The following is a 23334-nucleotide window of genomic DNA, read 5'->3' as shown; positions in this document are numbered from 1 at the left end:
CTTTTTCATTTCTGATTTTATTTATTTGGGTCCTCTCTCTTTTTTTCTCTATAAGTCTGGTTAAATGTTTATCAATTTTATTTATCTTTTCAAAAACCTGCTCTTCATTTCATTAATCTTTGTATTTTTTTAAGACTCAGTTTCATTTATTTCTGCTTTGATCTTTATTATTTCCTTATTTCTACTCATTTTGGGATGTTGAAGTCCCCTACTATGATTATATTACTGTCAAACTCTTTCTTTATGTTGGTCATTATTTGCTTTATATAATTAGGTGCTCCTATGTTGGGTGCATAAATGTTTACAAGAGTTATACCCTCTGTTCACTGTTCTTTTTCTAGTTCCCATAAGTGTAAGGTTAGGTTGTTTATTTGAGATTTTCTGTTTCTTGAGGTAGGCCTGTATTGGTATGAATTTCCCCCTTAGGAATGATTTGACTCTGTTCCATAGATTTTGGGTCATTGTATTTTCATTTTCATTTGTCTCTAGGTATCTTTTGATTTCTCCTTTGATCTTGTTGTTGACCCATTCGTTATTTATTATTTAACATGTTATTTAGCTTCTATGCGTTTGTGTGTTTTCAGTTTTTTTCTTGTAACTGATTTCTAGTTTAATACCATTGTGGTCAGATTAGACACTTGATATGATTTCAGTCTTCTTAAATTTATTGAGACTTGTTTTGTGGCCTAATATGTCATCTATCTTGGAAAATGTTCCATGTGCACTTGAAAAGAATGTGTATTCTGATGCTTTGGGGTGAAATGCTCTAAAAATATCAACTAAATCCATCTGGTTTAGTATGTCATTTGAGACCACTGTTTCTGTGTTAATTTTCTGTCTGGTAGATGGGTCCATCAATGTCAATGGGGTCTTGAAGTCCCCTATTATGATTATATCACTGTAAAACTCTCCCTTTATGTTGGTCAATATTTGCTTTATATATAGTTAGGTGCTCCTATGTCGGGTGCATAAATGTTTACAAGGGTTATGCCCTCTTGTTGGACTTATCCTTTATCATTATGTAATTAGAACCTCTTTTTTCATCCACAACCTCCTATATACACGGGACATATCCAGTGTTGATGAAAGATTGTCCAGATCTATAGATAAATTTTATAAGACTTTATTTGAGCCAATTTTTTTGAGGTTATGCCCACAATCCCTTGAGATCTTTCTAAAGGGATTGAGAGAAATATTCTAAAGAATGGCAGTTTTGCAGTTTATTTTATACATTTACAATCAAAGGAGAAAACATAAGGAAGGTTACATGAAATCCATTTGTGGTAGATTAAGGAGGCAGGAGAAAGCAAAGCAAGGAAACCTCTAGGATTAGATAAAAAGCCAAATGGAGAAACACATACTTATTTTACATTGGTGGGTTGAGGGTAGTTAACATTGAACATTTATAACAAATAGAGATTATATGCAGACAGGAAGGTAACAAACAGTGAGGAGTTTTGTGGTCTTGTGTTCTGGTGCCAGCAGTTGTGCATTCAAGTAATCTGGAAAAGAAAATTACTCTGACATTTCAAAAGTATGTTATCCTAGATGTATAAAAACAATGGAGAGGGGTCTCTTAAGATAAAAATTGACCTTTGCTAAGGAAGCTTAGATCTAGGACATGACTTGCCCAGTTAGAAATTTATGATCAGACCATCCTGTGTGGTTACTTTTGGTCTCTAAGCTTGTGAGGCCTGCCATGTGACCCCCTGAGCTTGTCTGGTCTACTATGTAGCCCCTTTTTCTTTCACACCAGGAACACAATAAAACTTTCCTAAATGCCCCAAGCTACCATCTTCAGCTAAAGATAAAAGTAGGATGTTGAGGAAGAGGCCAATTATGGGAGGTTATCAGGAAAATCACAGGAAAGGGTATGTTTGTTATGCAGATTTAAGTCAGTTTCTCCTCCATTGATAAGATTTTCTGGTGATTTAGGGTCATCCTTCTCATCCTGGTACTGAGAGAGACACCCTATAAATAGAAATTTTCTTTATAAACGTAAATGTCCCTTACAAATGGGTAACTTCTGCTAGGTTTTCAGTTTATCCTGTGTCTGCTCTTCCTTACAAATAATCAGCTGAAAATAATTCTTATGCCTAAGAAGCATATTTTTGGGGTTGCACATTCAGCTACCCTTCAATGTCAGAACGTTTTTAGTTTTATAATTCCTAATTTCAAATGTCTGTGTTCGCTGAACCTTTCCCTATGGTCAGATTCTTAGGTAGTTTCCAGAATTTCACTACTGCAATAGCAAAATGATGCATGTTTTTGTAGGAAAATCTCACAGTGAGACAAAATGATTTTCAATTCCATTCTCAACCAGGAAGCATTGTTTCTGAATTTTTTCAACACTTGGGGGAAAAATGAATTACCATTTCCCCCCTCTCTTCCTGTCCCTTGTTAACCTAAAAATAAAATGTCAAAGTGAGAGGCAACAGCTTTTATTTGAGATCCAAAGAATAGCTATTTGGGAAACACTGATCAGACAGAAACCCAAATAATTTTCCTTTTAGGGGATGATGTCAAGGGGGCTTTATGTGAAAGGGAAGAGGAATAATTACATGAACAGAAAGAAGAAATTTCTATTGATGTTAATAAGTCAAGGAAGGAATTTCTATAGGTGCAGATAAGCTAAGTTATTCTTTAGCTATGCATGGTGGTGCTAATTCTAAAGAATTTCTTCAATTTTCAGTCCAGTAGTGAGAATTTCTGCTTTTCTGTTATCTTTGAAAGTTGTTGTTTGGCATACAATGTTGCTTTATGCCCAGTCCAAAGGTTATTTCAACATTCCAAAGGTTTGAGGAGTAAGACATGCAAGAAAGTCTCTCTGGATGGCAACTCCAACTCCATTTTGAAATGGATCCATTTATATTATACCCTCTTTGCCGTAAGCCAGTGTTGAGGGTATTTCCAGTACAAAGATGAAGCCACTTCTGCCCAGGGTACCACATCAGCAAATTGAAACTTACATAACTTTTGTGTCCCAATAAATGCTCTGTATGCTCAGAAACACAGTACATCCGGTCAACCTATCCCCAAATATCAAATCAAGTCTGGGTCTTCTCACCCCAAACAAGGTTGAACCCAGCCAATTAGATACTTTCAGTTTTTCTGTTCCTTGTTTTTTGTTCTTTATTCTTTGTACTATGAAAGCTTTATGTCTTCTAAATGGAGACTCTCTGCTTTATGAAGTATTAAATATGGTTTGTTTGTATCATCTAAATTGTTTTCTTTAATCATTTTTTTAACACCAGATGACTCTCTTTGAAGGGCTGATTCTCCATTTTAAAACTTTTGTATCTTATCCTAAGTTGACTTTTGGGAAGTATCGGAAAGGGAAAATTCCCTCCTTCTGTTGGTTCTTATGGCGGGTGTTGCTGAAGCCCAATAATTTAGTTTGTCTGCCTGTGTGATTCGGCCCAAAAATGCACAAGCGTGGGTTTGCAATAAAGAAAGGAATTAGTGTATTAAAATTGGCCAATCTGGACACAGGTGAGCTTGTGCCCTCAAAGACCCAACTCACTAATTGTGTATAGGTTACAGATCATATAGGGCAAAATCACAAGACACCGAGGGTTAGGGGTTTGGAATCATGTTAGGAGCTGATTGTTCAGAGGTGAGATAAGTGTAATAAATCATTTCTTCAAGTTTTGAGGTCAGTCCCAGTGTCCAGAATGGTTTCAAGGAGAGGTAACCAAGGGGGTTGTCCAGCCATAGGGCTCAGGAGCTGTAACATAATTTAAATTAAGATGTTTTCCTTAGCCTTCCAGGGGCTTAAACTTTGACCATTAGTCAGATCCAGGTTATTGTCTTCTTCGGCTGCCTCAGAGGTCAACAATCACCAAGGTGAGAAACTAAGTTTAGGTCAGTGAAGTGTGCTGAGAGAAAAAAGAAGGAAAAAAGTGATTGTTTTAAAACTACAGTTTACATTAACTCAGAATGATGAGGACCTTTGGTTTCACTGGTCAAATAATTAAAATAACATAAGGCAGATTAACAGGAGAAAATCAAATTTTAATATGAATACACAGGAATTTCCAAAAGCATGAAGCATTACAAAGACAGTAAGGCAAAATGAGGTATATATGTCATTCTGGTCTAAGGAAAAAGAGGCAAGAGGTCTGGGAGTTCAGAGGGCAGTAAGGCAGTAAGAAAAAAGAGTTAATGTTTAATGAGCAAATATTTCCGGGCCATCTGAGAAAATGAATTACAGAGAACTTTGATCAAACCTTGCCAGGTTCCTTTCTTGCTTATCACATTTATTTTATATTATTTATGGTTATCTATGGTGATGGTTCATTCCTAGAACAGATCTTCTATCTTAAATTTTTTTAGGCAATGAGAGGAAAGGTCAAAGTTTCTTCCTAAGTCTTCTGGTTCTTAAAAATAACCAGCTTAAAATAATCAATATCCCAAAGTGACATATTTTGGGATGGCAAAATCTGCTCCCCTTCAGAAGTTAACCATTTTTTATGCACTATTCCCTTCCCTAAGCATCATGTACCATATATGGATCTCCTACTGTGTGCCAAGCACTTCCACCTGTTTCATATAATCCCCAGATTGCAAGCTTTATAAGGGTTTTAGAGGTAAGAAAATAGAGGCTCACAGAACCCAAGTCTTTTTTGAGGCCCACTCTGCCAGTAACAGCATTTGACTCCAGACTTGTCTGTCTCCAAAGTTATGTCCTTTCCCCCATGCTACACTTGGGAAGAGAGAGAGCCACTTCTTTCAATCTTTGAACCCCATCTTCCTCATCCTCTGCAGTTGATGGTGGGTGGTGGAGTGAGCACTGCTTTTGTTCTAGCCTTATTTGCTTACTGAAGTGTGACTTCCGGCATGTCTCTTAGTTTCTCTTGGCTTCATTTTCAACAACCATAAAGTGGATATAAGTACTCCATATCAGTTTGCCTCATAGGAGTTACATCAGGACCTATGGGACAAAAGTTTGCTTCACATGAAAGCAACTGGCCCCTAGCAGGGGTTTGTGGGGAAGGGCTGTAAGGGAAATTAAGAACGTCTTAGAAGACTCACCTATTATTGGGAGGTTCAGGCAGGTACAAAATGCTAGGGGAGTCTCAGTGATGCACTTTCTCCAGTAGAGTCAAGCAAACACCTGAGGCCTCAATCAGAGAGGCTATGATCTCAGTTTAAGGAATACTATAAATTAGTGGGGTTTTTTGTTTGTTTGTTTGTTTGTTTGTTTCCCAGTTAGAAATAATGAGGGACTCACACTCATGTCTAAAGACTCACCTGGCTTTGGGCTGAAAGAGAGAGAACTGTGCAGCTCAGAGAATTGTCGACGAAAAAAAAATCCAGCCTAAGCGAAAGCTTATAAGAGTTTATTTGAGCTAAACTGACGAAAATTGCCGGGAAACAAAATCTCAACAGACTGAAAAAATGCTCTGCTAACTGGCAGTTTGCAACTTATCTTATACATGGAATCAAAGGAGGAAGGTTACATGAAATCATAGGTGGGTGCAAGATAGTTAATAGTTCGCTTTTTACAGCACATAGAGGTGGTACTAAGAGGTCAAGAATAAAAACGAGGGATTCTGCAGTTTCCTGCTCTGGACCAGAAAAAAGGGATTACTGACATTTCAAGAATGTCATCTTAAGTGCAAAAAGACAGACAGGCTCACTTAAAGTGAAGACTGACTTTACTAAGGAAGCTTCAGGCTAAAGATGTGACTTCCCACCATGCCCACCTTAGTTATGAATTTTTTTATGCTAATGCAATCTTATGTGGTTATTATCAGTTTCCTGAGCTTGTCTGCTTTAACCTTGTGGCCCCTTTTCCGTCCTCAGAACAAAATATTAAAATTTTGATTAAAGACAGTATCAATATTACTATTTTCTCCTTTTACTCAGTCTCCAATTTGGCTTGGCTTGGCATAGCACTTATTATTTAAAAATTTGATATTTTGTCCATCATGGATTTTTTGCATTAGTTTTGATTTTAAAAAATATTGCACAAAAATATTATTTACATAGATGGCTGAATTTTTGGTGCCCTCTTAAATTTTGTGTTGTGGTGAGTGCCTCCTCACTTGTTTCACCCTGGGCCCGAAGGTATCACAGCTGAAGTGGTAGCAGTGTGGGTCACACAAATACTTAGTTGGCATTGGACAAGTTTAAAACCCTGACTTTTACTCTATCTCCATTGCAAATTGTTTTCCAAGTGTTACTATAGTCATGGCCCCAACCACTGTCACCTTTGTGAGAATTAGAAAAAACACCTCTTCTAAAGACTGATTTTATTTTTAGAAAGATACTTTATTCCCCCATACACCACCCAAAAATTGTAGTAATAAATACAGGCATTTATAACATTTATCATGTGAATGGCATTCCCTCACGTGCAGTGCTTCAGGCAGGGCACACATATGTAAGGAAGCAGAATGTGTCACCCCAAAATTTGCCTCTTTGGCATAACGATTATTTTGAGCTCATTATTTTTAAGAACTAGCAGACAAGGAAAAACTCTGAAAATGAGCAGATGTTACTCTTTAGTAGGAGACATTTACATTTATAGGGGAGCTCTCCATTTATAAGGGTCTTCCTCTCTGGACCAGAAAGAGCAGGATGAGTAAATCTCTAGAAACTTCCTATCAATGGACAAGACCACAACTTAAATCTGCATAACAACCTTACCCTAGTTACTGTTCTTTGCTAATAACCTCCCATAACTGCCCTCAACCCCAACATCTTCTTTTGTCTTTAGCTAGAGATGATATTTAAGGTGATAGCTTGGGCCATTTCAGGGAGTTAGTTTTCCTGGGTATCTCCCATGTATACATGTTATTAAACTTGTTTGTTTTACTTCTGTTAATCTGTCTTTTTATTACAGGGGTGTCTCAGCCAAGAACCTAGAAAAGTAGAGGGAAAATTATTTTTTTCTCTTCTACACCTGCGCAGCTCCACATGGAGACCAGCACAGCTCTCTTCCACGTTCCTCAGAGTTAACAAACTGTTTCCTACTTCCTACCGTCATTTCCTCTTGAATCAGCTTCAGGCTGTTCTTTTGGTTCCCTCTTCCTTAGTTTTTTTCTTGAAGGTTTATTGTCTGTTACCTTGACCATCTTACATATGAAGGTTTTTTTTCTTGCCTACTGATATTTTCCCTTTTCACAAATTTTAACACACATTTCTGCATGTGTGTTAACTTCTGATAAAGTTAATTGGTATATCAGGATCCACAAAATGGAGGCTGTCCCAGTGGCCCGACCCATGTCACAAATCTAAACCTAAATTAGTCTGCACTTATAGGAAACACCTGTCAAGGAAACCTCATGTATACCAATCACAATCCTCTCACTGGGCTCCAGCTAGCTCACTTTAACCTAGAAACTGGACCTGCTGGCCCTGACCTTTTAGCCAATCATGCCTGTTTCCTCGTTCCCTCTTGTAACAATGTTCCATAGAACTCACACTTGCCCAAATTCCCTTGGGAAGAGGGTTCCACTGCTGGTAAGGCACTGTACTCCCCCAATCCATGGATAAAGGACATCAAATTAAATTGTTTTTGTTTTGTCATTTGACACTTCACACCCCTAGACTTGGGACATCATATCTGTTCCCAATATTTCTATTCAAGATATGAGTCCACCAAAAGCAACGCTTCCCATCCTCAGGTTTTTCATTTTATTAAGAAGAAGGTAAACTCCCCGGGGACAGAGAGGACGTCTGTCTTATTTGCCAGACTGACCTAGCAGAGTTTCTCAATAAATATTGGTTGAGTGATTTAAGTGAATTTAAAGGTTTGCAAGTGACCACACCTTGACTCCAAGTCTCCTGTAATAATTTGAAGTGTGTCTTCACGCTCAGTTTCTCCATTGAGATGGGTTCTGTACAGGCCTAAGGCCTGAACTTCTCATTGCAGTGGTCATTGCAACTGGGGCAGTGGTCATTGTCCTGGGGTCAGGCGCACTTCTGAGTTTCCATCCAGCTAAACCGAGTCTTTGACCTGGCTTTTTTGTCCTTGTGCACTTTGATCCCCAACTCCTATGGGTCCACAACTGACTCGTTGGATGTTAGGAATCTGTGGTCAGGCCTGGTGTGACTGCCCACAGAAGTAGTTCATGAGGGGCCAATTTCATGAGAGCAGACTGCATGACTGACCAAAATCAGTGTAAGCTCATCACTGTATCAGGTACATAATTAATATATTGGTTAATAAATCTATTTCTGGCTGCTATATCTGCCTCTGCTGGAAACATCTGCTGTTCCTGTCTTTTTGCCCTCTTGACAAACAGACCTTTGGTGTATTCCTGACTTCGAAGGCCTGGGATGGAGCCATCATTCATTTGTGTGACACTGCACTTACATATCAATAGAGACACTTCTAAGCCCCTTGCTTGGGCTTGGCTGATAAATTCACAGTAACATTTCCAGGAAGACATAGTTATTCTGGGTTTGAGGAGATTTCTTAGCAGTGGATAGAATTAGTAACTCATAAATTTGAAGTCGCATAAAAGATAGATAGTTATCCTGGAAGGAAGTCAATGTTCATTCTTCGATATTTTTGGTCACATCAGTGAATTCTTTTGACTTTTTGGGGGGGTGAGGGGGAGACAGGAAAGAGCACACAGCTGTTTAGATGACATTCTCATATGCAAATAGCCTTGGTGTATCTGGCAATGTGGGCAATGGGTGGGGTTTTTCCATCTGTTAAGCAGACATAAGAAGGCATAGTGTTAAGGTGGGCAGGACTCTGAATCCCCTTTAGGAGACCCCTTCATCCCAGACACTCTTAATTGCCAAGGTTACTTAACCCGAGCCTCCCGCTGTTCTTGCTCCCACTGTTTAATCATTCTGACTTTAGAGAAACTATTCCTTAAGGTTAACACACATTTGTCTTGTTGAATGCTTAATGAACTGAATTTCTCTTCCAATAATCTATCAGAACCAATCTTTCCTATTACTAAGCAAACTGTTTTACTCATCCTCATCTTTTCGGATCTGGTTGGGAGGGGAGAAAAGAGGCATCACTGTTTCTGCCAAGTGTGGTCTGTGAATGAATAAACTTTAAAACTTGCTACCTTAGTAGTTAGATTTGGGGAAGTGTACAAACTAGATATAACAGCTAGACCACAGAAAAGAAAAGGAAATCTCTCCTGCCTCCAGTTTACTGGTAGCTCAGAAGCAAGCTGGAGTCTCCTCAACAGCTGTTCCTCTCCTCCCAAGCACCACCTAACCGTGGCCTTTCCCCCCACTTATACCCTCAGTCAGGATCAGGCTGATTTTCCCTATCATTCCTACCTAACTTGTTTCCCCAAAAATAAGACCTAGCCGGACAATCAGCTCCAATGTGTCTTTTGGAGCAAAAATTAATATAAGACTCGGTGTTATGTTATGTTATGTTATGTTATGTTATGTTATGTTATGTTATGTTATGTTATGTTATATTATATTATATTATATTTTACTATACTATAAGATCAGACCTTATATAATATAAGACCAGATCTTATATTAATTTTTGCTTCAAAAGACACATTAGAGCTGATTGTCCGGTTAGGTCTTATTTTCAGGGAAACAGGGTAGAACCTCTCTGCTACTGTTTGTTCCACATTAGCCCCATTTGGCTCCTAAAACACAATTTTCTTCTATTCTCTATATTCTTCTGTAACTGTAAGCAAAGGGAATGGAGATGTCTTTATAATATCAGGACAGGGAACATGAGATCCTTGCGGTCCAAGAAATTTGAAGCTAAGCTTGAACTAGGAAAAGCAATGGGACAACTAAGATGAAGCACAGTTCTAACACTTCTTACCTTTTTGGGTATTTCTACTGTGGAATAAAGCGTATTTATTGAATTTTCCTCTGGAATAGTTTTCTATTAACAAAACAAAACAAAACAAATTATCATCCACCCCTGAATCACATAGACAAGGCAAAAGAGATGTCCAGAATCCAGAGAAAGGAAAGCAGAGACAGGAGGAGATGGTGATGGAGGTAGAGAGTTCTGAAATAGGAATGGATAGTGGGAAATGTTCTTGCTAGTGACTGTTATAATTATTAGTAACTTTTTAAAAAGAAACACTTGCACTGTTTTAAAACTGTGATGTAGGCCCGCCTGGTGGCTCAGGTGGTTGGAGCACCGGGCTCCTAATGCGTAACACTGAAGGCCGCCATTTCGATTCCCACATGGGCCAGTGAGCTGCGCCCTCCACAGCTAAGATTGTGAACAACAGCTCTCCATGGAGCTGGGCTGCAGTGAGCAGTCAGAGGTTGGTGTGAGCTGCCAAGGGTTACTGTATGCTGCCATGAATGGCCAGTAGCCAGCATGAGTAGGGCAGCCAGCGAGAGCTGTCGTGAGCTGCTGTGAACGGCCGACCGAAGACTGACTGCCTCAGCTTGGGGGAGCACAAGGCCCATAACACCAGCCTGGGCCAGGGAGCTGTGTCCTACACAACTAGACTGAGAAACAACTGCTTCAACTGGAGGGGGAGGGGGAGGCAGAAGAAAGGGGGGAAAAATAAAATAAAATAAAACTGTTGTGTTGAAATTAATTTAAAAAATATAAGATATATAAGTCCCCATGAGCTATGAGCCTCTTAATTAAAGGATAATTTGAAGTAATTTTGCTAATGTTGCAAATAAACCTTTCCATCAGTTAAAAGGGCCCTTGGAAATCAGGGTCCTTGGAAAAGGAGATGAGTAAGAATGATGATGCGGCAGAATAAAACAAAACAATAGTAATAGGGGCCGGCCAGGTGGCTCAGGCAGTTAGAGCTCCATGTTCCTAACTCCGAAGGCTGTCAGTTCGATTCCCACATGGGCTAGTGGGCTCTCAACCACAAGGTTGCTGGTTCAACTCCGCCAGTCCCTCAAGGGATGGTGGGCTCCGCCCCCTGCAACTAAGATTGAACATGGCACCTTGAGCTGAGCTGCAGCTGAGCTCCCGGATGGCTCAGTTAGTTGGAGTGCATCCTCTCGACCACAAGGTTGCCAGTTCAATTCCTCGTCTCCCGCAAGGGATGGTGGGCTGTGCCCCCTGCAACTAGAAAACGGCAACTGGACCTGGAGCTGAGCTGTGCCTTCCACAACTAAGACTGAAAGGACAACAACTTGAAGCTGAACGGCACCCTCCACAACTAAGATTGAAAGGACAACTTGACTTGGAAAAAAGGCCTGGAAGTACACTGTTCCCCAGTAAAGTCCTGTTCCCCTTCCCCAATAAAATCTTAAAAAAAAAAAAAAGTAATAGCAATAACAAAAGCTCCTTCCAGGCTGGAGAAAAATACTCTGGTTTGATGAAGTTTATTCCTGAACATCCAGGACAGTCCTATTGTCTCCTGGGAATATGTCTTGAGCAGGACAAAAGGGAGCAGAACGTGATCAATTTTGAAAGAACCCAGACTGAATCGAACACAGAGCAGTCTCCCTGTAGGAAGGAAGGAGCTCTCAGGACACTAACATTTTCAAAGAGGAAATGTAATGTCTCCTCTTGCAAAAGTTGTAGGTAAGAGTAGGAAGATGCAACCTGATTGGGAGACACTAAACGCGGGAGTAAAATGGATTTTGAGGCTCCATAGTGTTCTTATTTCTTCATTAAATGGGTCAATGTGGAAAAGCAGTCTATGACCTATAAGGAGCTAGTCCATCCTGGGCTACAATGTTTGTTCCTGGGGGGATATTTGAGGTTGTCTACACAGTTTATGTCTCCAAATTATCTCTTGTTATTTGGGTTTCTTTAAACTTTATTCTTATGTTCTTCAAAGAATTTCCATTGGATTAACCTTGTGTTCATTCACTTCAGCTTAGTGACCCACACTTGGGTAGCCTGAGTGTGGGCCCAGAGCCACTGTGGAGCCTTCTAAGTCCTCTCCTGATGGCTTCTAAAGTTTCTTCAGAGGAAAAGGCATCTCGAAAGCCAGTCTACTGACACTGTAACTCAAATATGATGTCAAAGGCACACTTCTCTACCCAGTGTCCTATGCAAAAGGAATCAGGCTTGTTGAGTGGTTATTGTGAAATGTGGAGGAAAGAGGTGATTCTATAGATCACAGTATGAGCCTTACTGTTTGGGTCAGAACGAGTTGGAGGCCACCAACTTCTGTATAAGAAAGAACCCATAAAGACTTGGGGGAGACACATGTGCATTGGATTTCAAGAGTTATACATCCTTAATTGGAGGACCCACCCTGCTTCAGATTTACCAACAGCATGGATCAAGAAAATGTAGGCAAACTTCAGGCTCAGGTTCAGATAGGGGGCAAGGATACAGCTCACAGAAAGAAGAAGGTGATACATGCAATAGCTACAGCTGATAACAAAAATCTTCAGAGTTCTCTAAAATAAAACGGGCTGTGAATAATATAGCTGGTATTGAAGAGGTAAATATGACTAAAGATGATGGGACAGTTATTCATTTCAACAATCCCAAAGTCCAAGCTTCCCTTTCTGCTAATACCTGTGCAATTACCAGTCATACAGAAACCAAAGCAATCACAGAAATGCTTCCTGGAGTATTAAGTCAACTTGGTGCTGACAGCTTAACAAGTCTTAGAAAGTGAGCTGAACAGTGCCCTTGGCAAGTGTCGGATAGCAAAGCACCAAAACCAGAATATATTGACTAAAAGGATGATGATGCTCCAGATCTTATAGAAAATTTTGATGAGGCATCAAGAATGAAGCTAACTAAAATCTCTTCTGGTTTTTGGAAGCTGACATGGACTACATTTAACAGAGCAGCTATGTGATTCCAAAATTTTACAGACATGGATAACATCAACTGTTACTAGTTCAGTAATATAAATATTTTGTATAGTAATAATGCTGTTTGTTCAGCATTTTTTAGTCATTTGATTTTGTATTTTGCACTTCCTCCCAGGATCTTTTTTTTTTTTTTTTTGTCAAAACTTGAAGTATTTGTGCAATCTGAAGGGGGGAAAAAAGAGCTATACATCCTCATTTCCCATGTTGTTCAAATCTATGAAAAAAATCTCAAGTAAAACAAGAAGGGCCTCAGAGAGGAGGATCAGGCCCCAGGAAAAATGGGAATGGACTCACATTAAGGTTAGAGATTGTGTCATACTCTGAGGTCTCTCCAGAAGGGGGATAGTAATTAAGAACTTCCTGATGAATGTCCATTCTCTTCTTCTTTTTAATGGACCCTGAAACCAAGTAGGGAGAGAATCAGAAGTGGCCTTTCTTTCCACTCACCACTCCATTGGCCTACCACCCCAAATGACAACCTACTTAAGGTGAACAACCATTCTGGTTTCCCTGTTACTAGAAGGATTTCCAGGACATGGGACTTTTAGTGCTAAACCCAGGAAAATTCCAGGATGAACTGGTTAGCCTCATCACTTTACTTCCCAGTCTCTGGACCAAGCACCCAAATGGAAAGAGAGTAGGTCAGAAATGCTTTCAAGAGGGGGAAGTCTACAGTTCATACTGAATCAATGCTTAGGTTCCTCCCCAATAGCCCTTATGGACAGTATCAGTGAGATCCTGAGAAGGCAAATCAGCAGGATTTAGGGACATAGCATGGGGGGCAGCATAGAGAGAGACAAAGACAAAATCAGGCTTCTCCAGGAAGAATGTGTCTAGACTGAGGTTGGGAGTAAAGAGAGGTCTCTGAAATTGATCCAATAGAGAGGACTGAGATTGCTTTGGGGGGCACTGACAGGGATGGGGATTGGAAGGGCTGACTGGAGGGTGCTGCTCTATGGGATCTCTGAGCTGGAAGCCATCACCTCCCAGGTCAGGGTAGCAGAGTCAGCAGTGGTGGGATCTGTGTCAACCAGGGGATCACATCAGTAAGTACCCCTGGGGGAAGGAAAGGGTAGGTACTGGAGAGGGAACTGAAAGGACTTTGGCCTCAGGAGAGAAGTTAAGGAGTTAAGCACTCTACCCCATAACTAAGGAGCGCCGGCAGATGGTACTCTCCTTGAGGACAGAGACTATGGTCTTTCATTTCTGTATCCTTAGTGCCTAACACCAAGCCTGGAACACAGTTAACATGTGCTTGTTGAGTAAATGAGGGAGAAAATGCATGAATAAGGGTGGAGACAAAAATGGTACATGCTCTACCTTTTCTTCTTTCTCTCCACATAATCAAAATAATTGGCACCAGTGCAAGGACACTGAGCAGGAGGAATACCCACAGGAGGTTCAGGATAATGGTGGAATCTAGGTTATCAGCAGCACCTTTAAAGAGAGAATAGGTGGAGGCACAGGGAAGAAAGAATCAGTTAGAGAAAATGATCCAACTTTTGGAGCAACTACCACCTTCCTCCCAGTCTGGTGACTCCCGAGAGGCCTCCAGTTTTAACATGGGGTTGTTCCCATGGGAACCAGGAGCTGAAGAAGGTATAGATCCTCAGACCAGCGGCTCCTGGAGGAAGAGTAAGACAGTTACCTTCACAGAGCTTCCAGGCAGAGATGGGGTTTGAAGAGTTGCTACTAATGGGGTTCCTGGCCATGCAGATAAAGGTCATATCCATTTCCCCCAGCCTCCAGGATATGGGGAGGATGGAGCCATAATGGGATTCGTTGGTTGCCTGCCCCAAGGACTTCCAGCTGTAAGTCACATCCTCTCCTCCTTGTTCCATGAAGCATGTCAGATTGGTCACACAGGTGCCATTCTTATTGTTCTGCAGACTCATGGTGACTTTGGGCTTTAATAGGTGCTCTGTAGAAGAGAAATGGACAAGCAAGGGTGGAAACTGTGCCGATTGCCCTCCTTTTTCTGAATTATTCTTGTGAACCTTGGACCTGAATCTCTTCAAAGTACAACAGAGTGGAGAGGAAGCAGAAATTCAGAGTAGAATTTTCATTCTTATCTGGGAAAGAGAACTATCTCGGTCAGCTTGCCCACAGCTATACAACAACAATAGTTATAGAAATAATAACAACCCAACAAGAATGCAGCTGCCATTTATTAACACAACCATATCACAAACATTGTGTTAAATGCATTTTATTTTATTTATTTTTAATTCTTTTTTTCTCAGTTACAGTTGACATTCAATATTATGTTAAATGCATATTAGATGTTAACTACTTTTAACTTTTTTTAGAGACTCCCTATTACCCTATCTTTAGGCTTCTTTGAAGAGACTTTCACTTTACTTTTCTGGAGGAATAACACTACTGGTCCCTCTCCATACTTTGTGCTTACTCCTCTCCCTCAGAGAATGATTAATTGGTTAATTGCTGATATGGTGAGAATCTGGCATCTATTATCTACATTTTTCTACTTGTGGGGTTGAACTGTTAAGATTACTGCTAAGTGTGGTTTGCCCTTTCTTCCCCTCCCATAGCTAGTTTGCCCACAGAATGCATGTCTTCTGTTCCCTTCAACTATGTATATATGGAAGACACACCTAGATCAAGGTAAATGGCCTACCTCCTACAAGCAAAGCTGGAGGTCCATCTCCTGGGTCCATGACTTTGCAGCTCAGTTAGTGAGGCAGTTATTATTGTAGTTGGTCAATTGTTTTGAAAGTTCATCTTTCTTGAATGAGATTCAAGGTCTAGACTTAGGGAAAAATATTTCTGCTATCTAGCTTTACCAGAAAAAATAAAGCTATTTTTATCTCCTTCTGATTCTTGTGTCTATTTCTCAATTGGTTGGAATCTGTAGGGGAAGAATTGTAATTAATGTTTATACCTGATAATCTTTCTAAGATAGCTATTATTTTCCTCCCCATTACAGATATGAAAAATAAGTTTCAAAGTAATTTGGTTAAGGCCATGAAACTAGTAAGTAGAGAAGCAAGCATTTGGCCTGTGTGATTGCCACTTCCTGTTTTGCCCATCTGCTGCACCACACTGCCTCTTATAGAATCTCTAAGTAGGAAAGAACCTCAGGGATCAGCTATATCTACTTCATGCATGCAGGACTTCTTTCTTCCATTCTTACCAAGTGTTTATCCTGCCTTTGCTTGAATATCTCCAATATCAAGGAGTTTACCACTTTATCAAAGCAGTCATCCACTTTTGGAACTGTTTCTACTCACCATAGACATGCAGCTCATATTCCTGGCTGAAGGGACCCTGGAGGGATGAGCTGTATATCTCCACACGATAGGTACCTGAGTCACTCTTATTCAGTTTGCTGAGCTTCAGAGAGTAGTTTCCATGTGGGAAATTCACCCTTTTCTTGTTATGATTTTGAATCACTATGATATTGTCTTGTCTGTCTGCCATTTTTGGTTGTATGGTAACAAGAATAGTTGTGTTTAAGATCCAGACAATGCTATCAATCTGATTTACTGAGTGTGTCAGAGGAAAAGTCACAGACCCCCCAAGGGCACCAACCAGTTTCTTCAGGGTTCCAGAGGCTGCTTGCCCTGCAGACACAGAGAATCATAAAATAAGCGTTAGTCCCTGCACTTTAGAACAATTACTTACCCCCTTTGGGTTCTGGGAAGGTCCCAAAAAACTCTCTAATTCCAACCCAACCAGCCCCTGGGAAATCCTTTGGAACCTCACTCATATGAAGCCATTGAGGTCAGAACTTTTTCCTGAAAGGGGTGACTGCAGGTGAACCCACCCGGTTCCTGGAGACCTCTGACTTAAAAGACCAAGCTCTGAGGTAGACCATAAGACCCAGTTCCATCCTTGACAAGTTCCTGCAGGGGTCAAGTGGGGAGGTTACTTCCTAAGCCCTGCTTAGGATACCCCCACCCCATTGCTCCTAGGAGAGTTGATTTTGAAGCAGAGGAAGGAGCAGCCTAACTGACATTGGGTCAGTTGTTCCCAAGTACGATCAGGACATTGGGAAGTAAGCTATAAGTTCCTAATGATAGTGATAGCTTAGAAGTTTAAGGATAATTTATTTTTTTATTTTATGATATAATGGATTTAAGAATCCTAATTTTCTCTTTATGTCCTTTGGTGACCTTCCCTCCAGCATAAGTTACTCTCCCAGTGCTCCAGAGTAAGAGAATCTGATGCTACCAAATGTTAACCTAGTCCCTTGATTACAGGTCTGGCATCTTGACCAACTTTTTTGCTAAATTTATCTCCAAAAGCACTGGTTTCTCTCCCTGGGTAAATGCCTTTTAGGAGCTGATTCCTGTTTTAAAACATTTTTCTCCCTATAATTTATCAGTGAGTTCATCTATTCTTTGGATCCTTCAGGACTTTATCAAATTATCCTATTAAGTAACCTGATTTTTCAAAAAACTGTTCTCCCTACTCCCCTGATACTGAGGCAGGATGGTTTTTCAGTTACTCTCTTTGAATATCTCAAAGGTTGTCAAAATAATCCCAGTAAATGTTATAGACAAAATCAATTTTATTTTGAATTTTTGATTGATTAATTAATGCATTTATTCATTCACTTTAACAACAGAAATGGAAGGAGTTAAAATTTTGCAGTCAAATAAAGATTGGATATCACTTGCCTTCAATTTGGTATAATGCTTAAATGTAGAGCACCTTAGAGTAATTTCAGTTTCACATGAGGTTTTAGAGAGATATTTAAGTTAGGGAGGTGAGAAAACTGCCAGGATGTGGCTTTAGTGCTTTAGCATGTGTGCATGTATTTAAACCATGAAAAATTATTTTTTTCACTTCACACGAAGAGCTATATTTTCATGATAAATGTCAAAAGATGTGAATTGTGTGGCGATATAAGAAAATGTTTCCAAATTTATAGGTCCTTGTTAGAATGAAGTTGGCAGATAACTGTAAATTGCTAACATGAGTGTAGATGGAGTTTGTTCTACCTTATTTGTATCTTCAGGGTGGCAAAAGCAGTCATAAAGGAAGAAAGTAGGTTCATGCCAATCCCTAAATGTGAGTTCAGAGGATAGGAAGCAGGATTTATGAGTCCCAACCAGTTTTGTTTCCTCTTCCCAGTTGACTGTGAAACAAGAAACTTCTCAATTCTCAGCTGTCCAAGGAGGAACTGAATCTTCCCTTTCTGTGACAGCTTCTTCGCATGCAAGTGTGACCCCATAGAGTTTTACCATGTTTAGGTAGGTCATGCTTTTCTCATTCGGTCATTCCTTCCTTTAAAAATTTTTAGGGCCAGCTCAGTGGCTCAGGTGGTTGGAGCACCGAGCTAATGCCGAGGTCTCTGATTGGATTCCCACATGGGCCAGTAAGCTGTGCCCTCTACAGCTAAGACTGTGAACAACAGCTCTCCCTGGAGCTGGGCTGCGTTGTGCTGCCATGAGAAGCCGGAGGCCGGCAGCCATCATGAGCGGCCAGCAGCTCTCCACCATGAGGGGACCACTGATGAAAGGCGACCAACTGCCTCAGCCGGGGGGAGTGCAAAGCTCATAATACCAGCATAGTCCAGGGAGCTGTGTCCTACACAACTAGACTGAGAAACAGTGGCTTGAACTGGAGTCCGGGGAGCGGAGGCAGAAGAAGGGGAAAAAAACCCAAAAAACACTTTTATTTAGTTTCACATTTGTGCCAGGTACTGTTTAGGAGTTGAGAATATAAGTGGGGAGCAAGACAGTCATGATCTTTGCACTCATGGTGTTGGGAGATTGTCATGAAATAAGTAACTACATGTATTATAAAAGGGGGAGTAACAGGTACTTCTGGAATGCACAATGGGGGAACTTAACATGATTTGTGGGGTCAGATGACTGTAGAGAATGAGGGGCTATTAACAATGCCTATTTACAAGACCTGGGAAGATTTGGCCCTATGAGACTTATCTACCTACCCTCCCATCTAGGTCAGCACAGTGAATGGTGTAACTTCACTTCCCTGCATCCATTTCACGCCTTCCTCACTTTGTAGTAGCCAGGTGGTTTGGGTAAGGACAGGCATTCAGCTCAGGTGGTAGCCTTTCTCTGGCATAGTAATTAATTTAGGGATAACACATGACCTGCATTGATTGTATCTGAGAGAAGCTCAGGACTTCTGCTCCAAGGTCAGGATGACCATATGATGCTGTGGGAAGATATGAAGCCCAGGATGCCATACACTTACTACCACCAGGCAAGCAGCCTGATCCCATTTTACTTTCTACCTCACAAACTTTTGTTTGTGCTTGTCTCTGCTCATCTAAATCTTATTCAAGACCCATAAAGTCTAGTTCAATGTCCTTCCCTGAGAAAGTCTCCAACTCTTTCTCACATGCACCCTCTGAATATCTACCAGTAATTTATTTTCCACTTAAAATTCTTCAGAAGGAAATATTCCCTGGGTGGTGATTGGGCATACCATTTGTGGGGACAGGGCCAGGAATGAATTTTCCAGGCTCTCGGCCTCACATGGAAAGGTGCTGGCTCAGGTAGTAAATGGCCATCAACTGTGATCAGATGGCCATCAGCTGTGGCTAGTTGGCCGTCAGCTGTAACCAGTGAGCCATTGGCCACTAATATAACTGTCATGGCTACGCTAACAGCAAATGGTGGCTGAGCTAGCAAGCGGGGATTGCAGAGAGGCGGGGATTGCAGTTAGCAAGTGAGGTTGGTTGGTTGGCAGGCAGAGAAGTGGACAGCGAATTGCAGATCATGTGGCTCCTACTTCGTGTGTCTCACCTGGCCACCAGTTAGAATATAGTGGTATGACTCCCCTTTCTATTGCTCCATGGGTGTTCCTCTTTGGCCTCACCATGTCCTGTGTTCTTATGTGGGGAGCGGGACCAGATACCCTGCATAACACCCTGCATGATACCATTTTGCTGTGAATTAGCCAATATCTATAGGCATTATGTTCCAGATGACCTGGTGATGGGGTCTGAGGTCCCACCCAAGGAGGGATGGAGATGGTCTCTCCTCCCAGGCAATGTGGAGTGTATGAAAAATTTAGAGCTCTGGCTTATCTGGGAGTCAGAAGAACTGGGTTTCATTCTGGTTCCTCCATAATAATAACTCCAGCAACAAACACTTGGTATCACTCTGTGATAAAACTAATTTAATGGGCATTATTTTTCTTGATCCTTAAAGCAACTCCATGAGGATAAGTTCCACTTTATAGGTGAGGACACTGGGGCTTCAAGATGCTGAATGACTTTCCCAAGGCCCAAACTGGGAAGTGGCAGAAGTGGGATGAGAAACTAGCTAGTTCCTCTGTATCAGAGGCCTGCTTTCTCTCCACTGCTGACTCACTGCTTACTATTCTGAGTTTTGGTGTTCTTAACGCTCATAGGCAAAATATAACTTTTGTTTGCCAGGATTTGGGGGAGAATGAAGGGTGAATATGGATATGAAAGCACTTTTAGAAGTACAGAGTAGTCTATAACATGGTGTGAGGTCAGGGAGTAGTGTTGTAAGGAACAGACCTTAAGAAAGCTTCCCAGTTTTTGGTTTCATTTTCAGAAGAATGGCTAAAATTGAGAAACAGAGATTTTCCAAAACTTTTTTGGATGGCTATTTGGCAAGGTGAGCTTCTCTGAAGATAGTCTGGAACCTAATGCCTACAGACCAGTCACTGGCTACTTCATAGCAAAACAGTGAGTCTGATCAGCACACAGGGGGATATCTCCTGCAGGGAACATTCACCGACAACTGGCCTTTGGAGATTAAGGGAGCTGGGACAGAAGACCCTCTGCTTTCTGCCCTGGCCAAGACATAGATATTTTTGGTATCAGGAGAGTCAGCCTTAAGATGCCCTCCATAACAGGAAGGGACAACAGCTCCCCCCTTTTGCCACTTCCCTTTACCTCCACTCCTTAAAGTGTTCCCCCAAGGCTGAAGAGTTGAGTGGAGGGAGAGGGCCAAATTAGGAGAAAAGGAAATCATCAGTACAGCCAGAATCAAGGATGGTGACCCAGGACATATTGCTAGCCAGGGAAAGGATCAAATTTCAAAATGTAAAATACAGTTTCTACTGATGCACAACATCATAAAGTCAGAAAACAGCAAATTGAGTCATTGTAAGTCGGGAACCATCTACATATGAAGCAGAGGCTTGCAAACCTCCCAGTTCACCTTACACCTTTGGTACCTCTCCAGCCCTAACCCGAAACATTCACATTCAAGCTCTTTATTGCTCTGCCCCTCACTCATCTCCTGGCCCCTCTTTCTTGTATATTCTGGTTCTTTGCAACACCTCCCCAACATCCCCCCTCTCCCCACACACACTTTTTCTGTTTTCCTTTTTTCTTGTCTCCTTAACACTCCTGTATCATTTACTCATCACAAAATCTGAATTGGGGACAAATTACAGTACCTGTTTTCCAGATGAGAATCCTGAGACAGCATAGTTGCACCTTGGCCCCTCTGAATTTGCCCGGGGTGGGTCCCTGTCGGTGCACTCATATTTTGGAAACAGAATTACCTGCTCTTCTTGGGCATTTCCAGTCCCTACCTTGGCCTCATGTACCTGGAGGGGGCAGGAATGACAACTAGCTCTCCTGGGAAGAGTCAGCTTGAATGCACATTTATTGAGCACTTCTCTGGTACCAGCTCAACAGTGTTATGCATGTTGGTGTGATGAAAAGAGCACCATCTTTGCGATCTCAGTCTCTGCTCTCTCTCTCTCTCTCTCTCTCTCTTATTAGTTGTATAATGTTGCCCAATATTTGTCCTCTCTGCACCTAAGTTTCCTCATCTGTAAATTGAGGATAATAATACCTATCTTACAGACATGTGAGGTGATTGTATGAAAAATACCTTGGAAGTAGGGGGAGCTTAATAAATGGTGATTATTATTCTAATTGTTTTGCATTTGATATCTCATTTAAAGCACTACAATAATTCTGCAAGCTAGGTTTCATTTTCCATTATGAACTTGTGAAGACAAAGCTTCACAGATGAGTAACTTATTCACAGAATTTAGCTACTAAATCAAACCCAGGAGTATGTGTCCAGGGCCAGCATTGCTTCCACTGTGCTGCCCATTGGAGGGACTAGAACAATATTGGACTCTTTGCAGTTGTGGACTTATGATCGCCCAGGTGCCCGCGGCTTCCTGGAGCATGGCACACACTTGCACCCTGCTGCCCACAGTTCAGGTTTTGGGTGAGCACCTGTCATGTCCCCCGCCACCTCACCTTTCTCAAGTTCCACTTTTAATCACCACTTAGGGTTTTCAAAGCGAAAGCCTATTTTAGGACCACCTGCTTCCTAAAACTAAGTGCTTCCTAAAACTGCCAATCTCTAATGAATTCAAGGAGGGTGAGAGTCTGCTGATGCTGAACACTTGGCGAAAACAGGTTGGAGTAAGAAAGGACTGGGAGTGCTGACTGTACAATCTTGGGCAGCACTGGGAGTGCTGATGTGTAATCTTGGGCAGGTCACGTCAAGCAGGCCGGGGTCACACATAAATGAATTAGCTATGACAAATCCTCAGAGGGAGACCTCATGGAGGTACCCCACAAGTTTGATGACTGGATATATACTCCTAATTTATGGAGCTCCTGGTCCTTTCTGAGAGCCCTGAGTACAGTAAAATGTTAAAAAACTAGAATACCTGTGACAGGTAGAAAAAGCCCTCAGTCATTCCTGGCATTAAACATAAAATGCTGACAATATGAGTTGGTTCTCTACAAGGACTAATTGGATTGCTTGGGTTAAGAGATAAAATTCAAATGTTTCCTTTCATCAATATAGTTATTATGTATAATTATTTAAAAATATATTTCTAATTATATTTAAAAATATATTTCTAAATATAAAATGTATAAGTATGTTATAAATATATTTAAATAAAATATTTTTAATATTTATGAAAATAATAAACACACTTGTATGATCTCATTTTGCTTTTAAAGTTACCCTCAAAAGGAAGGAAGTCTAAAGTCCAGGGAAAATGACATTCTTTATTTAATTTGTGGCAGAATCTGGATTAGAACACAGGTCTTTCTGATACCCAAAACTACTTTTTTCAGCCCTTCTTTCCCTAGGACAGTCAGAAGGGCCATCGGTCCTCAGAGTCATTCATTCTAGTCTCCTTCTAGTCTCTTTCTGCCCTCTGGTATTCAGAGACCACGGGATATAAAAAGCAATATTAGACAAGGGAGAAGAGCCTCCAGAATGGACCCAGAGCCTGGAAATACACCTCATGATGGGGAAGGCAGTCAAAAGAACAAGAGAATCTGGGTGGACTCACCTGTGAGCTGGCAGAGGAGAAAAATGAGGATAAAGCAAGCTGGGGAACCAGGCATATTGTTCAGGCGTTAAAATGAACCTACTTCCCTCTTGTAGTGCTCACATTTCTTACCCGACCAGGGTTTTAAGAAGTAGGAGGGGTCATGAGAGTAACAGGTGATAATGAGTCATATCTAATTTTCTTCCATCCTTATCATTGGTTAGTACATAGTAGTGTTTAATAAAGGAGGGAAAAATGAATTGAATCCCAAAGGTGATGGATCCCCACTTTACAGATAAGAAATCACAGGCTCAGAGAGGCTAGAAATTGGTTAAGGCCATATGGCCAGCCTTTCCTGCTATACCATATGAC

The 23334-nt window shown here is 41.0% G+C and overlaps 1 protein-coding gene and 1 pseudogene across 2 annotated transcripts; one reads left to right on the top strand and one right to left on the bottom strand.

Moving 5' to 3' along the window:
- Positions 1–6265: 6265 nt before the first annotated feature.
- SLAMF7 (SLAM family member 7) lies at positions 6266–23083 on the bottom strand. The gene is made up of 7 exons (XM_081026349.1): positions 22984–23083; positions 15975–16307; positions 14372–14644; positions 14044–14160; positions 13018–13121; positions 9776–9838; positions 6266–8667 (listed from the first exon to the last, which is right to left on the bottom strand). The coding sequence occupies exons 1-7, from the start codon at positions 23036–23038 to the stop codon at positions 8596–8598; spliced, it is 1017 nt and encodes a 338-aa protein (XP_080882475.1). The 5' UTR covers positions 23039–23083; the 3' UTR covers positions 6266–8595.
- LOC308487731 (transcription factor BTF3 homolog 4-like) lies at positions 12172–12612 on the top strand (annotated as a pseudogene). Its single transcript has one exon. The product of its transcript is annotated as a transcription factor BTF3 homolog 4-like (transcript).
- Positions 23084–23334: the final 251 nt, after the last annotated feature.

This window comes from Rhinolophus hipposideros (genome assembly GCF_964194185.1).
Source record: "Rhinolophus hipposideros genome assembly, chromosome: 19".
NCBI classification, from domain to species: domain Eukaryota; kingdom Metazoa; phylum Chordata; class Mammalia; order Chiroptera; family Rhinolophidae; genus Rhinolophus; species Rhinolophus hipposideros.
Note: the sequence above shows the minus strand (reverse complement) of the source record. Positions and strands in the feature narration are given on the sequence as shown.